The 16,782-nt window shown below is 42.1% G+C and overlaps 1 protein-coding gene across 1 annotated transcript in view; it reads left to right on the forward strand.

Annotated features, from left to right (window-relative positions):
• Positions 1-16,782, forward strand: part of Scp2 (sterol carrier protein 2) — an 85,681-nt gene that overhangs the window by 7,570 nt on the left and 61,329 nt on the right. The window contains exons 3-6 of the mRNA XM_021159370.1: positions 2,214-2,285; positions 4,473-4,604; positions 6,964-7,028; positions 11,177-11,303. Coding sequence (XP_021015029.1) covers positions 2,214-2,285; positions 4,473-4,604; positions 6,964-7,028; positions 11,177-11,303 — 396 coding nt within the window. The remainder of the gene's footprint in view (positions 1-2,213; positions 2,286-4,472; positions 4,605-6,963; positions 7,029-11,176; positions 11,304-16,782) is intronic.

Consider the following 16,782-nt stretch of genomic DNA (forward strand, 5'->3'; position numbering starts at 1 on the left):
CTGATTTCCCTCAGTGATAGACTGTGAAATGAGGTTTAAGCCAAATAAATAAACCTCTTCTTTCCCTAAGTTGCTTTTGGTTAGCATGTTTTACAAAAGGTAACTAGGACAGATGGTAAAGGAAGCCAGGGAAGGAAAGGGAGAGTCATTGTCTTGGTCACTGTTCCATTGTAATGAAGAGACACCATGACCAAGGCAATTTATAAAAGGAAACATTTAATTGGGGGCTTGCTTACAGTTTCAGAGAGGGAGTCCTTATTTAAGGCTTTCTTTTCCATATACCAAATCCCACCTCTGATGACACACATGTAGCCATATGAAATTTTATTGTCGGGAAAGTTTTTATATATCATAATACTATTACCTAATTTTATAAATGATTTCTAAAGTAAAGTGTTGGTTTCCCCAGAGATAAGGTCATGTTAGTGACCCCCATCTCAAGGGATGGTTTATTAACAATTATTTTCACTTAAGATTGTGGCCTAGGCTATGAGGAACATGTTGTAAATAAGAAAAGGAATGAGAGAAAACAAAACCGATAAATTGTCATGAGAACTACGGCTCAATATGTTGTTCAATAAATTGTCATGAGAACTACGGCTCAATATGTTGTTCCACAACCGGTTCCAGGAGGCCTCCTCCTTTTTAAGTTTTTGACACAGTCTGTGGAACTTGTCACACAGATTCTACTGGGGTTAATGTGGCAGGTTCTGAGAGAGATACCATTTAATATCTTTAATATTTGTTTTCTGTGTTGATAGCACTCTTTTTTTAAAAATTATTTATTTATTTTATATATGTAAGTACACTGTAGCTGTCTTCAGACACAGTAGAAGAGGGCATCAGATCCCATTACAGATGGCTGTGAGCCACCATGAGGTTGCTGGGATTTGAACTCAGGACCTCTGGAAGAATGCTCTTCACTGCTGAGCCATCTCTCCAACCCAGAAAGTTTAATTTTCATACAACATTTTGTCATATTTACGCTATAATGTTTTTGGAGACTTGTATTCTTAAGTTCTTCATATTTCAGAATAACTTGGGTGAACATATTGATAAATATTTGGTCTTGCCTTTTTTATTTTTGAGGATAGAGTCTAGCAGTTCAATTTTTAAAGACTTTTGACAAATTTACATTTGGAATATCACTGACAGAGTATAAGAGTGCTCCTTTTTTGTGTGTTTGTTTTATGTATCTAATTTTGGTCTCAAACTTACTGTATAGCTGAGGATGGCCCTAAACGTTTGATTCTCTGGCCTTCACTTCCTGGGTATTACAGTTACAGGACTATGTAGCTGTACCTAGTTGATTGGTCACTGGGGATCAAATCCAGAGCCTGGTACATACTAGCTACACCCCAGCTTCCAAAGCTCCGTTTCTTGTTCTACAGACAGGATGGCCAACTGATCCTAGCTTTATGAAATGGGCACATCAGTTTCGGGTTTGCTTTTGTTTGTTTTGAAGCAGGGTCTCTATTATTGAAGCTCTGGCTGCCCTGGAACCCACTATGTAGACCAGGTTGACCTTGACCTTCCAGAGATCCACCTGCCTCTGGTTCCCAAATTCTGGGATTAAAGGAGTGTACCAGTAATGTCCCACAGTCCCTAACTGTCTCCAGCAGTGACAGTCTTTCCCGTTTTTCTCCCCTAGATATGTGGGGATGTGGAGATTTGGAGATGAAAGAGACAAGGGCGTTGCTATTAAGGAGCTTTAAGAGCTATGTGTGGAGGCACACACATGTAATCCCAGTCTTTTAGAGGCTGAGGCAGGATTGCCATGAGTTCAGTGCCAGTGTGTGGGTTACATAGTAATTTATAGGCCAGCCCCAACTCTGTCTAAAAAAATGACTGCAACAATAAGAAGCCCAAATAACAAGCAGACAGAACAGCAGCTTAAAGGCTTTTGGTCAGGCGCTAGGATGTAGCTCAGTGGTAGGGTTCCTTAGATTCTGTTGCTTTGAGTTTAGCATCTCCGTACCACATAAAACGGGCATGGCCATCTCCACCTTTGATGAGAAGGAAGATATGGAAAAGTGATATGATAGCTTAGAGGAAGAAGGGGAGAGCTACGATGATTTGGGGACCAATTTGTCTTTGAACTGAACAAGCGATAGAGAAGTAAATGGAATCTGAGGAAACTCTACGTGGAATTTCCACTCCCCTGAAGCCACCTGTGTCAAGTGCTTTTTGATGAACCCAGTTTGTTTTCACAGGCCAGAAGGCATTGGAAGATGCACAGATCCCTTACTCCGCAGTGGAACAGGCATGCATTGGCTATGTGTATGGTATGTAGTAAACAGAACACTCTAACACTATGCACGGGAAGTCTAGCAGCAAATACATAAGCAAATGTTCACCCCCCCAGGACAGAACCCAAAGGTTACCTTTGTGTGTTGGCTCTCTGTAATTGTTCTTGCCATTGTGGTATTATCAAAGCAGGAGACAAATTAAAATCATGCTTTTGGGAGTTGGCAACATGGTTCAGTTGGTAAAAGCTATTCATAGCACTTAAAAATATTTCTTATTAGGGCACATACCTTTCATCTCAGCACTCAGGAGGCAGAGGTAGGCAGATCTCTGAGTTCAAGTTCAGCCTGGACTACACAGTGAGTTCCTGGACAGCCAGAGCTACATAGTGAGACCCTATCTGGTGGAAAAAAGAAAGAAGGAACAAGGGAGGAGGATGAAGAAGGAGGAGCGGAGGAGGAAGAGGAAGGAGGAGGAGAGGAAGAAGAGGAAGGAGGAAAAGGATGAAGAGAAGAGGAGGAAGAAGAAGAGAAGGAGGAGGAGGAGGAGGAGGAGAGTTTGTAGTCTTTGACTCATCTACCCTTTAAGTACTCCCCTTTAAGTACTGGGGATTGAACCTGGAGCCTTGTACATGGCTGACAAGCCATTTCTTCAGTTGCTGCTCTTTGGCAATTAAACTGTACTTTAGCACTGAAAGCTACTAGCTTATTAGAAGTAAAGATATCCTATTCTTATATATTCAAAGTTATTTAAAATTTTTAGTTATTAGGAAAATATGGTAATTATATAGCATCATAGCATTTATAATACTATAGATAGTATTGTGCATGGACTTCATATAGTTCCTGTACTCTTCAAGGTAACAGGAGAAACCTGGGTGTAGACTTCCTGGGGCATGGTGTGTAGAATGCGCATTGTCAGGGAGACTGGTGAGCCTTGCCATTTATGTGGAAGCCTTTTGGTGAGGCTGCACCCACGGCTCTGTCATCTTGCTGTCCCAGCGATCCTGCCTTGTGGGCCATGGTACTTGAGAAAGAAAGTCATGTTTGTATGCTGTGTGGGTCACATTTTTTGTAAGGCCTGGATGCATACAGAGTCTTTTTTTAAAAGATTTATTTTTTATTTTTTATTTTTTTGTATATGGGTACACTATAGCTATACAGATGGTGTGAGCCTTCATGTGGTTGTTGGGAATTGAATTTAAGACCTCTGCTTGCTCTGGTCAGCCCCACTCATTCCAGTCCAAAGATTTATTTATTATTATATCTAAGTATACTGTAGCTGTCTTCAGAGGCACCAGAAGAGGGCGTCAGATCTCATTATGGGTAGTTGTGAGCCACCATGTGGTTGCTGGGATTTGAACTCAGGGCCTTTGGAAGAGCAATTTTACCTGCTGAGCCATCTCTCCAGCCCCTGCATACAGAGTCTTTAAAGCTTAGTTTAAAAAACCTTTTCAAGACAGGATCTATGGAGCCTAGGCTGACCATAAAGTCAAGAATAGTTTTGAATGTCTGATCCTGTTGTCTCTGCTTACTAAGATCCCACACTGCAGATTCAGATCCTGGCTGAGACAGGAGGAGGCAGGAATAGGAAGACGTCAAAAATGCATACTTCACTGCCTATGTGATGTCCAGGCCTGGAATCTCAGTTCTCAGGAGGCTACGGTAGGAGGACTGCTATGAGTACCAGGCTATCCTGAGCTACATGAAACCCTGTCTCAAAAAAGAAAGAAAGAAAGAAAGAAAGAAAGAAAGAAAGAAAGAAAGAAAGAAAGAAAGAAAGAAAGAAAGATAGAAAGAGAGGAAGGAAGGAAAGAGAGGAAGGAAGGAAGGAAGGAAGGAAGGAAGGAAGGAAGGAAGGAAGGAAGAAAGGAAAAGGAAGAAAGAGAAAGAAAGGAAGGAAGGAAGAAAGAAAGAAAGAAAAAGAAAGAAAGGAAGGAAGAAAGAAAGAAAGAAAGGAAGAAAGGAAGAAAGGAAGAAAGGAAGAAAGGAAGAAAGAAAGAAAGAGTGCATAGACTTTTGTTGTGACTGCTATTTCTGTTTGCACAATAGGGAATAGTCAGTGCTGTGGCTGTTTCTGACTCAGAGGTCATAGTGCATCACTGTCCTGCCTGGGGAGGACACTAGGGCAAGCTATAATAGTGAAAGACATACAACATGGGAGTGCTGCACTGCAGCCCGTGGACTTTTATGCCGTGGGTGTTAAAGTTTTACATTTCTCCATAGGTGATTCCACCAGTGGGCAGAGGGCTATCTACCACAGTTTGGGACTGACTGGCATTCCTATAATTAATGTCAACAATAACTGTTCTACTGGTTCGACTGCTTTGTTTATGGCCCAACAACTGATTCAAGGAGGTAAGGTGTACTTTATCAATCTTAGTTCTTAATGTCTTATCATGGCATGTGGGTGTTTTGCCTGCATCTATGTCTGTGCACCACAGAGCTGGAAGAGGGCATTGAATCTCCTGGGACTGGAGTTACAGATGGTTGTGAGCCATCATTTGGGTGCTGGGAATTGAACCTGGGTCCTCTGGAAGAGCAACCAGTATCCTTAACCACTGAGCTTTCTTTCCAGTCCCTCATGCTTGCTTACTGCTCTAATGTTCTTTTAAAATAAAAAAAAAATCTATCTATCTATCTATCTATCTATCTATCTATCTATCTATCTATCTACCTACCTACCTACCTATCTATCTACCTACCTACCTACCTACCTACCTACCTACTTATCTGTGTCCACAGTCAGCAAGGCACATACATTGAGGCCAGAGGACAACTTGTAGAAGTTGGTTCTCACCTTTCACCTCGTGGTTCCTGGAGATTGGATTCAGATTGTCAGGCTTGGTGACAAGTACCTTTACCTGCAGAGGCATCTTGCTGGTCCTTGTCATGTTCTTAAATAAATACGGGGTTAGTGTTCCCTTTTAATCATGTCTCTGTGTTACCACCACAGATTACTGTATATAATGTATTGCTTTAAAAAACATTTATTATTTGTTTTTGTGGTATTGGCAATGAAACCAAGGGCCTTGAGGATGCCAGGCAAACCCTGTACCACACGGCAGTATCCCCACTGCCTCCCAAGGCTTCACTGAAATCAAGTTCCCAGTCACAGAGTTTGCCCTGACGAGCTGTCATCATAAAGTGCAGCCATCATCGCTGTGCATTTTAGAACATTTTATCACCAGTGATGAACACCTAGTTTCGAGGGGTAAGATCACAGGCTCCAGAAACCCATCAGCAGTCTCCTGCCTCACCCACATCCTGGTCCTCACTACTGCTGCTTGCTTCTTTGTGCGCATCTGCTCCATCGGTGGCTTCATATGATGCACCATGTGACACGTGACCTTTGTCACTTTTTTTTTTTTTTTTGGTTTTTCGAGGCAGGGTTTCTCTGTGTAGCTCTGTCCTGGAACTCACTCTGTAGACCAGGCTGGCCTCGAACTCAGAAATCTGCCTGCCTCTGCCTCTGCCTCTGCCTCTGCCTCTGCCTCCCAAGTGCTGGGATTAAAGGCATGTGCCACCACGCCCGGCTTAAAAGTTCATTCTTATAGCATGTGTCAGTATTCTATTCCTGTTTATGGCCACATAACATTCTACTTCATGGCTAAGCTGTGTTTTGTATGTTCATGGTTTGGTGGACATTGTTTCTTTCTTTCTTTTTTGGCTGTTATCAGTAAAGCTGCCTTAGGCATTGTCCACAGATTTCTCCCTCTGGTGGTCAAATATTTTCATATGTGTATATGTCTATATTTATATCTATTCAAAGTATATATTCACATATATCATAGTCTCTATTTCCAAATACACTGGGCCTTTTATTGGGCCTTCTTTAGTCTACTGATTGGATAACTGTTCTACCACCCAGGGCTCTGGGTTTTGGAACTTGTAGTCTTACGCTTAAGCTGGTGCCCTTCAACCTCTTCTTGGAACTTTATCATCTTACTGTTTGGTAAGATTGATGCTCCTCCATCTCCTCCCTCCCTCCGTCCTTCCCTCCCTCCCTTCCTCCCTCTCTCCGTCCTTCCCTCCCCTTCTTTCTTTCCCTCTTTATGTTGGTGATTGAACTCAGTCCTCCCAGCCTGCTGCTTCTGCTGCGTCACCCATTTTGTCATTGAGATGCATTCTCCAGCAGTTAGTTCTCTCTTTCTTTTCTTTTCATTTATTTTCTTTTCCTTTTCTTTCTCTCTCTCTCTTCCTTCCTTCCTTCCTTCCTTCCTTCCTTCCTTCCTTCCTTCCTTCCTTTTTTTAGATTTATTTATTATTATATCTAAGTACACTATAGCTGTCTTTAGACACACCTGTAGAGGGCGTCAGATCTCATTACCGATGGTTGTGAGCCACCATGTGGTTGCTGGGATTTGAACTCAGGACCTTCAGAAGAGCAGTCAGTACTGAGCTATTTTGCCAGTCCCCTCTTTCTTTCTTTTTTTCTTTTTTTTTTTTAAAGAAAAAATTTGATAGTGTAGTGATGTTTTGTTCTTCATTTGAACTTTAACATAATTTTTGATGTCCTTTTTCTTCTAATACAATTCTTTTTTGAGAATCCCCTTTTAAGGGGATGGGGGAAAAAAGAGAATTGCCTTTTAAGTTTTACTTAAAATAATAATTAAATTTAAAATATTAAAAAATTTATAATAACTTAAAAATTTAATAGTGTTTTGTTGGGTGTCTGAAAATTAAAAATTTTGAAATAATTACATTTTTTTTAAAGGCTTGGCAAATTGTGTGTTGGCTCTTGGGTTTGAGAAGATGGAGAAGGGATCCATTGGAACAAAAGTGAGTAATTTCTTGTTACTTTGGAATTGTCTTAACATTATGAGAAACTGTCCATCTATCTGACCAGCATAAATAGAATCGGTTAGTAAGCAACATAAAATTTGATTTATTTGATTTGTTGTTTAAAAATACATACAATACATACATTTAAAGATTTATATGCTTTTATTCCTTTGTGTGTATGTGTACATGCCTGTGTGAGTGTGTGTGTGTGATTGTATGCTATGTGTGTTTGGGTATCTCAGAAGCCCTAAGCGGGTATGAAACCCCCTGGATTTGGAGTTATTGGGTCTCACGATGTGGCAGGAAACACAGTTTGAGTTTTCAGGAAGAGCAGCAGCGAATGCTCTAAACTGCTGAGCCACCTCTCTAGCCCATGATTTGACAGTTTATTTTATTATGACAGGGTCCCGTGAAGCCCAGACTAGCCTCACACTCACTTTGTAGTTGAGGACGTTCTTGAATTTCTGACCCTCTTCTCTCCAGGCAGGTTCCTTGTTATTTTAAGGAAAACAGCTGGCTGTTTCTGTGGCTGAGGCTCGGCCTCCTGCGTGGCCTCAGTTCTGTCTTCTGTTTGACTGATTTATCGCCTTCAGATCACATAGTACAACTTTTCATATTCTATAGGTAATCTATGCACAAAAGCATCAATTCCTTCTCACAGAAGCAGGAGTCACTCTTTTGAGCAGGAAGGAGAGCGTGCTGGTATGCTGGTCTGAGGGCTGCCAAGGCTGGTCTAAGGGCGATCTTATGGTAGGAGAGAACTGATTCCTGCAAGTTGTCTTCTGACCTCCCTCCATAGACATGCCATGGTATGCTCATGCACACTCACACACTATAATATATAATAAATATGCTTTTAAGGAATGCTTGCTGCACTGGGAGAGCTCCTTGCAGCAGCTGGACCTGGCAGGGGGCCGTTGGCACATTTTACTATTGAGTACAACTGAGGAACTGAATTTTTAATTTAATTTTAATTAAGGGTAAATTAATACTCTGTTCCATTACTGAAAAACTTTTGAGTGTATTTGGGATAACTTGGGCCTGTAAATCTATTTCTACAACTATGTTTTTGTGAAGTATAAATGCAATGAGCATGAAATATTACCAATGAAAATGTATTTATAAATTGGGATGTGTCATAGATATAAAATATACACAGTATTTCGAAGACTTAATTTGATAAAGAATATAACTCAGGAGGCAGAGGCAGGCAGATCTCTGTGAGTTCGAAGCCAGCCTAGTCTACACAGTGAGTTCCGGGGATAGCCAGGATTCACCCTGCCTCAGAAAAGTAAAATATCTCCCATTCTCACATTGATTACTTATTGAAATGAATGCTAATACATTTTTCAAAATTTATATTTGTGGGTGGGGGAAAAGTACATTGCTGGGATGGGGGAGGGGCAGGTATGGAGTGCGGCAGCCTGCTCAGAGGTCAGCGGCTATGGTGGCACTCCTTGCAGGAGTCAGTTCTCTCCTTCTACTGTGAAGTTCTCAGGGATCACACTCAGGTGGCAAGTGCCTTTACCCCTGTGCCATCTCACCAGCCCCTTCAAGGTTTAATTGGAGTTTTTTAGGTACAAGCCTAGGCTCCTGCAACTCAAGGGGTCTAGCCTAGGTGATGTATCCTTGATATGCCACTTAAACAGATGAGTAATGACGGAAATTGGAGAGATAGAGTCAACACACTGGCCACACTGGGAAGAGGAAGAGATCAAAGGATTCAGGCACCTCAAATCCATCGTCAGGGGTGCTGCCAGGATCATTAGGCAGAGGGCAAGAGGTCTGCATAACTAATCAGTTCTCCTGCCCATCACTGGCGTAGCTTGCATCTGTCCTGCAACATGATCCCAAGGTGCTTCTAAAACATCTTTAATTTAAGTATTTTTATTACTCTGTGTGTGTTTGTGTGTGTGTGTGTGTGATATGCATGTGTGGGAAGGTGGGTGTGCACATGCCATGGTTTAAGTTTGGAGGTCAGAGGACAACTTTCAGGCCTCCTTCCCAGGTGGGTTCTGGGAATTGAACTCAGGCCATCAGACACTACCTTCTCCTCATCCTGCTTAGCTCCGTATCTGAAATCCCTGGCTGCACTCCTGCTTTGGGTGTCTGCCCAGATTGTTCTTCAGCTTTTACAGCCCCACCCAGGCCTCTGACTGTTGTTGTGAGCTCGTTTCCCATTCAGTTCTTTTTATTTAAGATTTATTTTTTTATGTATATGAGTACACTGCAGCTGTCTTCAGACACACACCAGAAGAGGGCTTCAGATCCCATTACAGATGGTTGTGAGCCACCATGTGGTTGCTGGGAATTGAACTCAGGACCTTTGGAAGAGCAGTCAGCGCTCTTAACCACTGAGCCATCTCTCCAGCCCCTCCCACTCAGTTTTTATCCTCCTGACATCTATTCTGGGTTTATAGAATCACATTTGCATATTAATTTGTCTCATCATTTGTCCCTTCCTCCCCAATCCAAGTGCCTTTATTCTCTGAGTTCAGTTACTGCTAAATAGTGGATAGTGGAGGTTTGGTAAACCTGTTTTTTGTTTTGATTTTTTTTGTTTGTTTGTTTGGTGGATTGGTTTTGTTTTTTATTAATTCACTGGGTAGAGAGATGGCTCAGCAGTTAGGAAGTACTGTCTGCTTTTCCAGAGGACCTGCATCCGATTCCCAGCATCTACATGGTGACTCACAACCGTCTGGGGATCACCAGGCACACACAGTATACAAACATACGTACAGCCAGAACACCCATACTGATAAAATAACAAATATTTAAAAACCCAAGAGAAACGTGTCAATTCACACTTACTTTGTGTGTGTCCATGTGTCTTCTCATGGCATGGCACGAAAGATGAGGTCTGATGACTACTTTGTTGTTTGACCATATAGGCACCCAGGGATTAAATCCAGATCATCAACCCCTGGGGGGGAGCCTTTAACCACTGACCCATCTTCCTGGCTCTGGAGACATCTCCTAAATGAATTAATAAGCCAAGCACAACGATCTCAGCGCTGGGGAGTCAGGGCTCTGTGAGTTCTAAGTCAGCCTGGTCCACATAGTGAATTCCAGGACAGCCAGGACTATAGACAGAGTCCCTATCTCAAAAACAAAAACTAGGAGAAAGAAAGAAAAAAAAATCAAGGAGATATTTGTTGTAGTAAATATTTAATCTAAAAATTGGGGTTTATGCTCTGCCTTTGATTTTTCAGTTCCCAGATAAAAGACATACGATCTTTATATTTATAATAAGCCTTTAATGTACCAAAACTGGGCAAATATTTACACTCTAGGCTATTAGACTCTACCTCCCTATCAATAACCCCGAGTTAAACCTTGCCATGCTCAATCTGAGCTGCTCTTAACTCCGATTGGCCAGCGCTCGTGGCCATGTTTTTATGATTCAACTACCCCAAGGCAACTTCTCTCCTACTCATGGTCTCTCCTCTCTCCCTTTCACTTCACCCCCAACCAAATAACTCCAAACCCACCTACCTCTAATCCCTCCAGTAACTGGCTGTTGCCGTTTTTTTTTTTTTATTACGTATTTTCCTCAATTACATTTCCAATGCTATCCCAAAAGTCCCCCATACCCCCCCTGCCATTTTTTTTAACCGATAGTTTTAAATTAAGGAACAAGGTCTGTACAACAAAAGCTTGCAAGTGTGAGAATTCACTTGTAGGCCTAGACCTTACAATACATAGCAACAAACCAAACCTCAACAAATATATATATATATATATATATATATATATATATATATATATATATATATCACAGACCCCCCTCCCCAGCCTCTTTCTCCTCTTTTGTAAGGACACTGACCCTGTTCATGAAGGCCCTGCTCCTGATACAAGCACCTTGGGGATTAGATTTCAGCATAAACTGGCGTCTGACTTGCCATGTAACTAAGGCTAATCTTAAACTCTTGACCCTCCTGCCTCTACCTCCCAAGTGGTGGGATATGCAACCATACCCATATTTTCATGTTTTCCTGCTACAAAGTATTTCTTGATGATTTTACTTACATTGACTATATTGGTTTACTGTGCTCTCAGGATAAGCAAATGTCTTGACAATACTGTAAGTCGCAGAGAGGCATGTTTATGTCAGCTGCTCATTAAATTTTATTTTTCTCTTTAAGTTCTCAGATCGGACCATTCCAACTGATAAACATATTGAAGTCTTGATCGATAAGTATGGATTGTCTGCACATCCGATTGCTCCTCAGATGTTTGGGTGTGCTGGGAAAGAGCATATGGAAAAATATGGTACGTTAAAAAAAATATCCTGGGCTGGAGAGATGGCTCAATGGTTAAGAGCACTGGCTGTTCTTCCAGAGATCCTGAATTCAATTCCCAACAACCACATGGTGGCTCACAACCATCTGTAATGGGATCTGATGCCTTCTTCTAGTATGTCTGAAGACAGCTACAGTGTACTCATATACATAAAATAAATTAATCTTTAAAAAAACCCCAACAATATCCTTTAGAGCAGTAGGTCTCGATCTGTGGGTCTCAGCCCCTTGAGGGAGAGGCCAAACCCAGGGGTCACCTAAGACTATAATGCATGTTAGATAGTTATATTATGATTTATAACAGTAGCAAATTACAGTTATAAAGTAGCAACAAAAATAATTTTATGCTTGGGGGTCACAATACCATGACGAACTATATTAAAGAGTCACAGCAGTAGGAAGGTTGAGAATCACTTCTTTAGAGACTGGGCGTGATGACCCATCTAATTACAGCACCGAGATATTTGGATCTCCTTAAGTTCAAGGCCAGCTTGGTTCACATAATGAGTTACAGGTCAGCCAAGCATGTATAGTGAGATCCTGCCTTAAAAATAACAACAAAAACAACACCCTTCAGGCTTATTACTAGTTATGCTCATGCAATAAGAAATATCAGGTGTTTGTTAAGGACATGTGGAAGCTATTGGGATATTTAAGATATAAAATGTTTTTGAAAAGATTTCTTTTTAGTTGTTATGGGTATGGTGTTTTGCCTATGGATCACATGCATGTCTGGTGCCCTTGGAGGCCAGAAGAGGGCATCAGATCCTCTGGAACTGGAGTTACAAGTGGTTGTCACCACTACATGGGTGCTGGGGATTAAACCTGGGGCTCTACAGGCACCCTACCAACTTCGAAGACCCTCTCTCCAACCTCTTTTGTAAGGACACTGACCCTGTTCCTGAAGGCCCTGTTCCTGATACTAGCACCTTGGGGATTGGATTTCAGCATGGGGTGGGGGACTGGAGAGATGGCTTAGTGGTTAAGATTTCAGCATGGGATGCTAGTCAGGACATCAGCATTCTGCTCACTGCCTCCCTCCTGTAGAGGCCCCGTCTCCTAGTCATTGAGGCCAGAGTTTCAACATTAGAATTTAGGAGGGAGGAGGGAGGGTGTTAGGAGTATCTTTGAGGTCCTTTGATAATGTTACAGATGAGGTAACTTCTCGCTGGGAAGTGGAGATCCTGTGAGAACAGCTGATTCCTCACCGTGAAGTCGGGAACTGTCACTGCGCAGCCAGGAGAGTCCTTTTCAGTTGTTTATGCATGTGTGTATGGGTGCTGGCCGGTGACTGCAGGACCTGGCCCATGCTGGCTCTGCTCTTCCTCCTTTACAGCACTGGAGACTGAGTCCACCAGCCTGGCTTTCATCTTTACTACAATAGCAGGAAGACGTGAAAGCCATACTGACAATACCCATTCTCCAGTGATGCTAGGCTTGGTAATACTGTAGGCTCAGTAGGAGTAAGGCAGACGGTTACAAGTTGCTAGGAGACGTGAACATGGGGATCTAGCAGTTTCTTGTCCATGAATACCCCCTTGACTCTTCAGGAGAGTGCTGGGTTAAGTACTCAGTTGGAGTGGTTTCTTTAAAAATCTATTTTGCAAATAAAGTCATAAAGACTTTTGCAACAAATTGTTTGAATGTCATAAATACTTTATGTTTCCTTACTTTCTAGATAATGAATGTGACCAGATTACAATTTTGGTTGTACTTACCGAGTTTGGATGTTACTTTGTTTTGTTTTTTGAACTTAAGTCTCCAATGGTTAGTCTTCATTCACCACACTGAAATCACACAGTTTACTTTATTTCCCGTGGTGTTGGGCCTTGCTAGTCAAGCCCTCTACCGATGGGCCCTAGCCCACTAGCCCTGGGGTTTCTGGGTCTTAGTTTTATACTTGCCTCATAAACAAATTGTTTTTCACTTTTAATGCTCTGCAACCATTTAGGGAACCACGTGCTCTTTATAGCTGTGGAAAAACTTTGTATGACAATGTTTGAGTCAGAGGTTTTTTTTTTGGGGGGGAGAGGTAGTTGGCTAATGATTGTCTGTGTGTCCTTTCCTTTTGTCCTTTTTCTTTCCTCTTTCCTTCCCCCTTCCCCTCTCCTCTCCCTTCCAAGGTTACTGTAGCCCTCTGACTCTTAGGAAGTGAGGATGACCTTGAATGCCTAGTCCTCCTGAGTACTGAGGTGACAGGCTTGTGTTACCATATCCCATTTTTGCTTAGGATTGAACCCAGGGCCTCCTACATGCTAGGCAAGATCTCTACCAACTGATATACACCCTCAACCTAGTTTTCTGTATTTCTTTTAGGTTAAATATTTTATTGCTAATGGGATCTATTTTAGTAATCTCTATTTCTCCAGTAAATGATCCATTTCACTAAGATTTTTCAGATCAGCTTGATTATGACTCTAAAAAGTAACGTCACTATTTGTCTTAGTCAGGGTTTCTATTCCTGCACAAACATCATGACCAAGAAGCAAGTTGGGGAGGAAAGGGTTTATTCGGCTTACACTTCCATGCTGCTGTTCATCACCAAAGGAAGTCAGGACTGGAACTCAGACAGGTCAGGGAGCAGGAGCTGATACAGAGGCCATGGAGGGATGTTCTTTACTGGCTTGCCTCCCCTGGCTTGCTCAGCCTGCTCTCTTATAGAACCCAAGACTACCAGCCCAGGGATGGTCCCACCCACAAGGGGCCTTTCCCCCTTGATCACTAATTGAGAAGATGCCTTACAGTTGGATCTCATGGAGGCATTTCCTCAACTGAAGCTCCTTTCTCTGTGATAACTCCAGCTGTGTCAAGTTGACACAAAAATAGCCAGTACACTATTTATTAACTGATTTTTAAAAAATTTACAATTTCAACTTTTATTTCTAGAGGTCTTGGAAGAAGGCTTAGATAAAAGAACTTGCTGTGCAATCATGAGGCCCCAAGTCAAATACCCAGTGCCTATTAGCACATATAAATACCGTGCATACACATGCCCCAGTGCCCATCAGCACATATAAATACCGTGCACACACATGCCTCAGTGCCCATCAGGACATATAAATACTGTGCACACACATGCCCCAGTGCCCATTAGCACATATAAATACCGTGCACACACATGCCCCAGTGCCCATCAGCACATATAAACACCGTGCACACACATGCCCCAGTGCCCATACAAATACCATGCACACTCATGCACACACAAATAAGTGGTGATTTTAAAAAGCCCTTTATTTCTATTATAAGAACATTTTCCTCTGTGTGGTCACACTTGGGGAGGGCGTCGTTCTCTCGAGCGACTGTGGGCCGCCACTGGCTCCTGTCCTCTCTCCTCCACTGTTTTTCCTTTGGCTGCTCTTGTTACCCCAAAGGTTTGTGGTTGGGACTTGGCCTTTTTTTTTGCATTAGTCTTTTCTTTTTCTTGACTTACAGAGATTCTGAGGTTTGGGCCCCGCTGTCCTCCTGGGTTTCCTGGTTATATGGTACTGCACCCATGCTTTTCCTTCTTGTTTGTAAGATTTTTGGAGGCTATAGAGACAGATGTAGCAGCTTCCATTGGCCTTAGAGATCCTGCTACTGGTGTATTTTTAAACTTAGATGTTTCCTTAAGTTTTATATTACTTGGAATAGATTAATGATTTTCTAGTCTAAACTTTGAAATAGTTGAACTTGTTTTTGTTTGTTGGCAGGATCTATAGTGTAGCCTGGGCTGGCCTAGAACTCAGTGTGTAACTCAGGCTAGCCTGGGATTCATGCAGACCTCTTGCCTGACTCTCCCTCGTGAGTGTTCAGCTGATAGGCCCACACTACCATGTCTTTAACTGAACCTGATAGACTCAGCAGACTTTTGTGGTTTTATAATTTAATTCAGGAGGTTGGATTTTGTTTATACTTTTTGTACTAAGTATATTCTTTGAGCTGCCAAAATTCTTTTTTTTTTTTTAAAGGGGAACATTTGAGGGGGGAGGACTTATGTAATTGAGGATGACTTGCAATCTTCCTTTCTCTACCACAAGTGCTGGGATTGCAGGTATTTTCTTCTATGCCTGGTAACATCCAATAAAAAGTAATTGGCAGTTCAGAGTTAGAGGTTGAAAGACTCCAAGACTCCCAAAGGGAGGCACTTACTCAAGCCTCGGGACAGCCGCGCACCCAAGAAGACACTGAGACCGAACTTAAGATGTATAGAGAGTAAGATTTAATACAGCAACGACAAGAAAGCATACAAAAAGCACATATACCAGATATCTGGGGCCGAAACTCATGCAGCCAGCAAGGTGCAGAGGAGATTCGGCAATTGGCCCAAACTTTTCACAGGCTTTTATGGGAGAAGGGTAAGGGGGGAGCAGGGCAGTGAAAGTACAAATTTGCGTCACTAAGGTGTTCTGCCAAGGGTCTTTACATAACCAAGGGGTCGTGTCCTATATTTTGGCAATGTACTTGATCTATTGGAACATTCTGGGGTAGTACCAGGAGGCCCCTATCTCAAAAATGTTCTTGGAACAGTCTTCAGTTAGGAGGGGTAGGACTAGGTTTGTTCCAGGAGACCCCTTATCTAAAAAATGTTCCTGGAGCTGTTTCCAATTGGGAGGGGGTACCTTGGGGTAAAAAGTTCAGGAGTGCTCCGGGAACAGTCTCCGGATGGGAGGGGTAAGAGAGTTCAGGAAAAGTTCAGGTGTTCAGTAATTTTCCTCTTTCATTCCCCCCTTCTTTTAGTGAATAATTCTAATCTTAGAATTTCAGATATTTTAACATGGGAACAAAAACAGAATAAGAAGCATTAGTAAACAGAACTAGGCAGGGGCCTTTTGAGCGAGGCTTGAGGGTCTGGGCATGATGTAGGTGCACGTAGATCAGATCTCTGGCTGGAACTGGTAAGATGTCCTTGGGGTACTCAGCTCACTCACTGTCTCGGCCGTTGGGATCCCTGGCGCGATGTCGTCCGCGTACTCAGTCCAATCCTTTTCAGTTGTGACCAGACCACCTGCAAGCCTTTTAACTTAGCATACAGATCATTATTATAACAACATAGGTTTAAACACATTATTTAAAACAGTAATGGGCATAGGAGTTTCATAAAGGATCTTAAAAAGAATAAAACTGAATCAAGAAATAGGGCATAGGGAAGGAACACCAAGTCCATGCCAGTCTCCACGATTAATTTTGTCAAGGTCTGTCTTAGAGTTTTAAACTAATTTTTATCTATCCTGAGCTCTGAGGTCTATACACACAATGTAATTTTTATTTGACCTCTAAATGCTTGGCCACACCCTGACTTACCTGGGCAACAAAGCAGGGCCATTATCTGACACTATTGCTTTTGGCACTCTTGGAAAAATTTTCTTTAATAGTCTTCTTGATGACTTATGTGAGCAGTCTCAATTATCCATTTTGAGAACGTCTTTTTCTGCAGATGTCATTTATAAAGCTTGTATCAAAACCACAAA

This window comes from Mus caroli, unplaced genomic scaffold (assembly GCF_978045245.1).
Source record: "Mus caroli unplaced genomic scaffold, Mus_caroli_1 scaffold_6, whole genome shotgun sequence".
Taxonomy (NCBI): domain Eukaryota; kingdom Metazoa; phylum Chordata; class Mammalia; order Rodentia; family Muridae; genus Mus; species Mus caroli.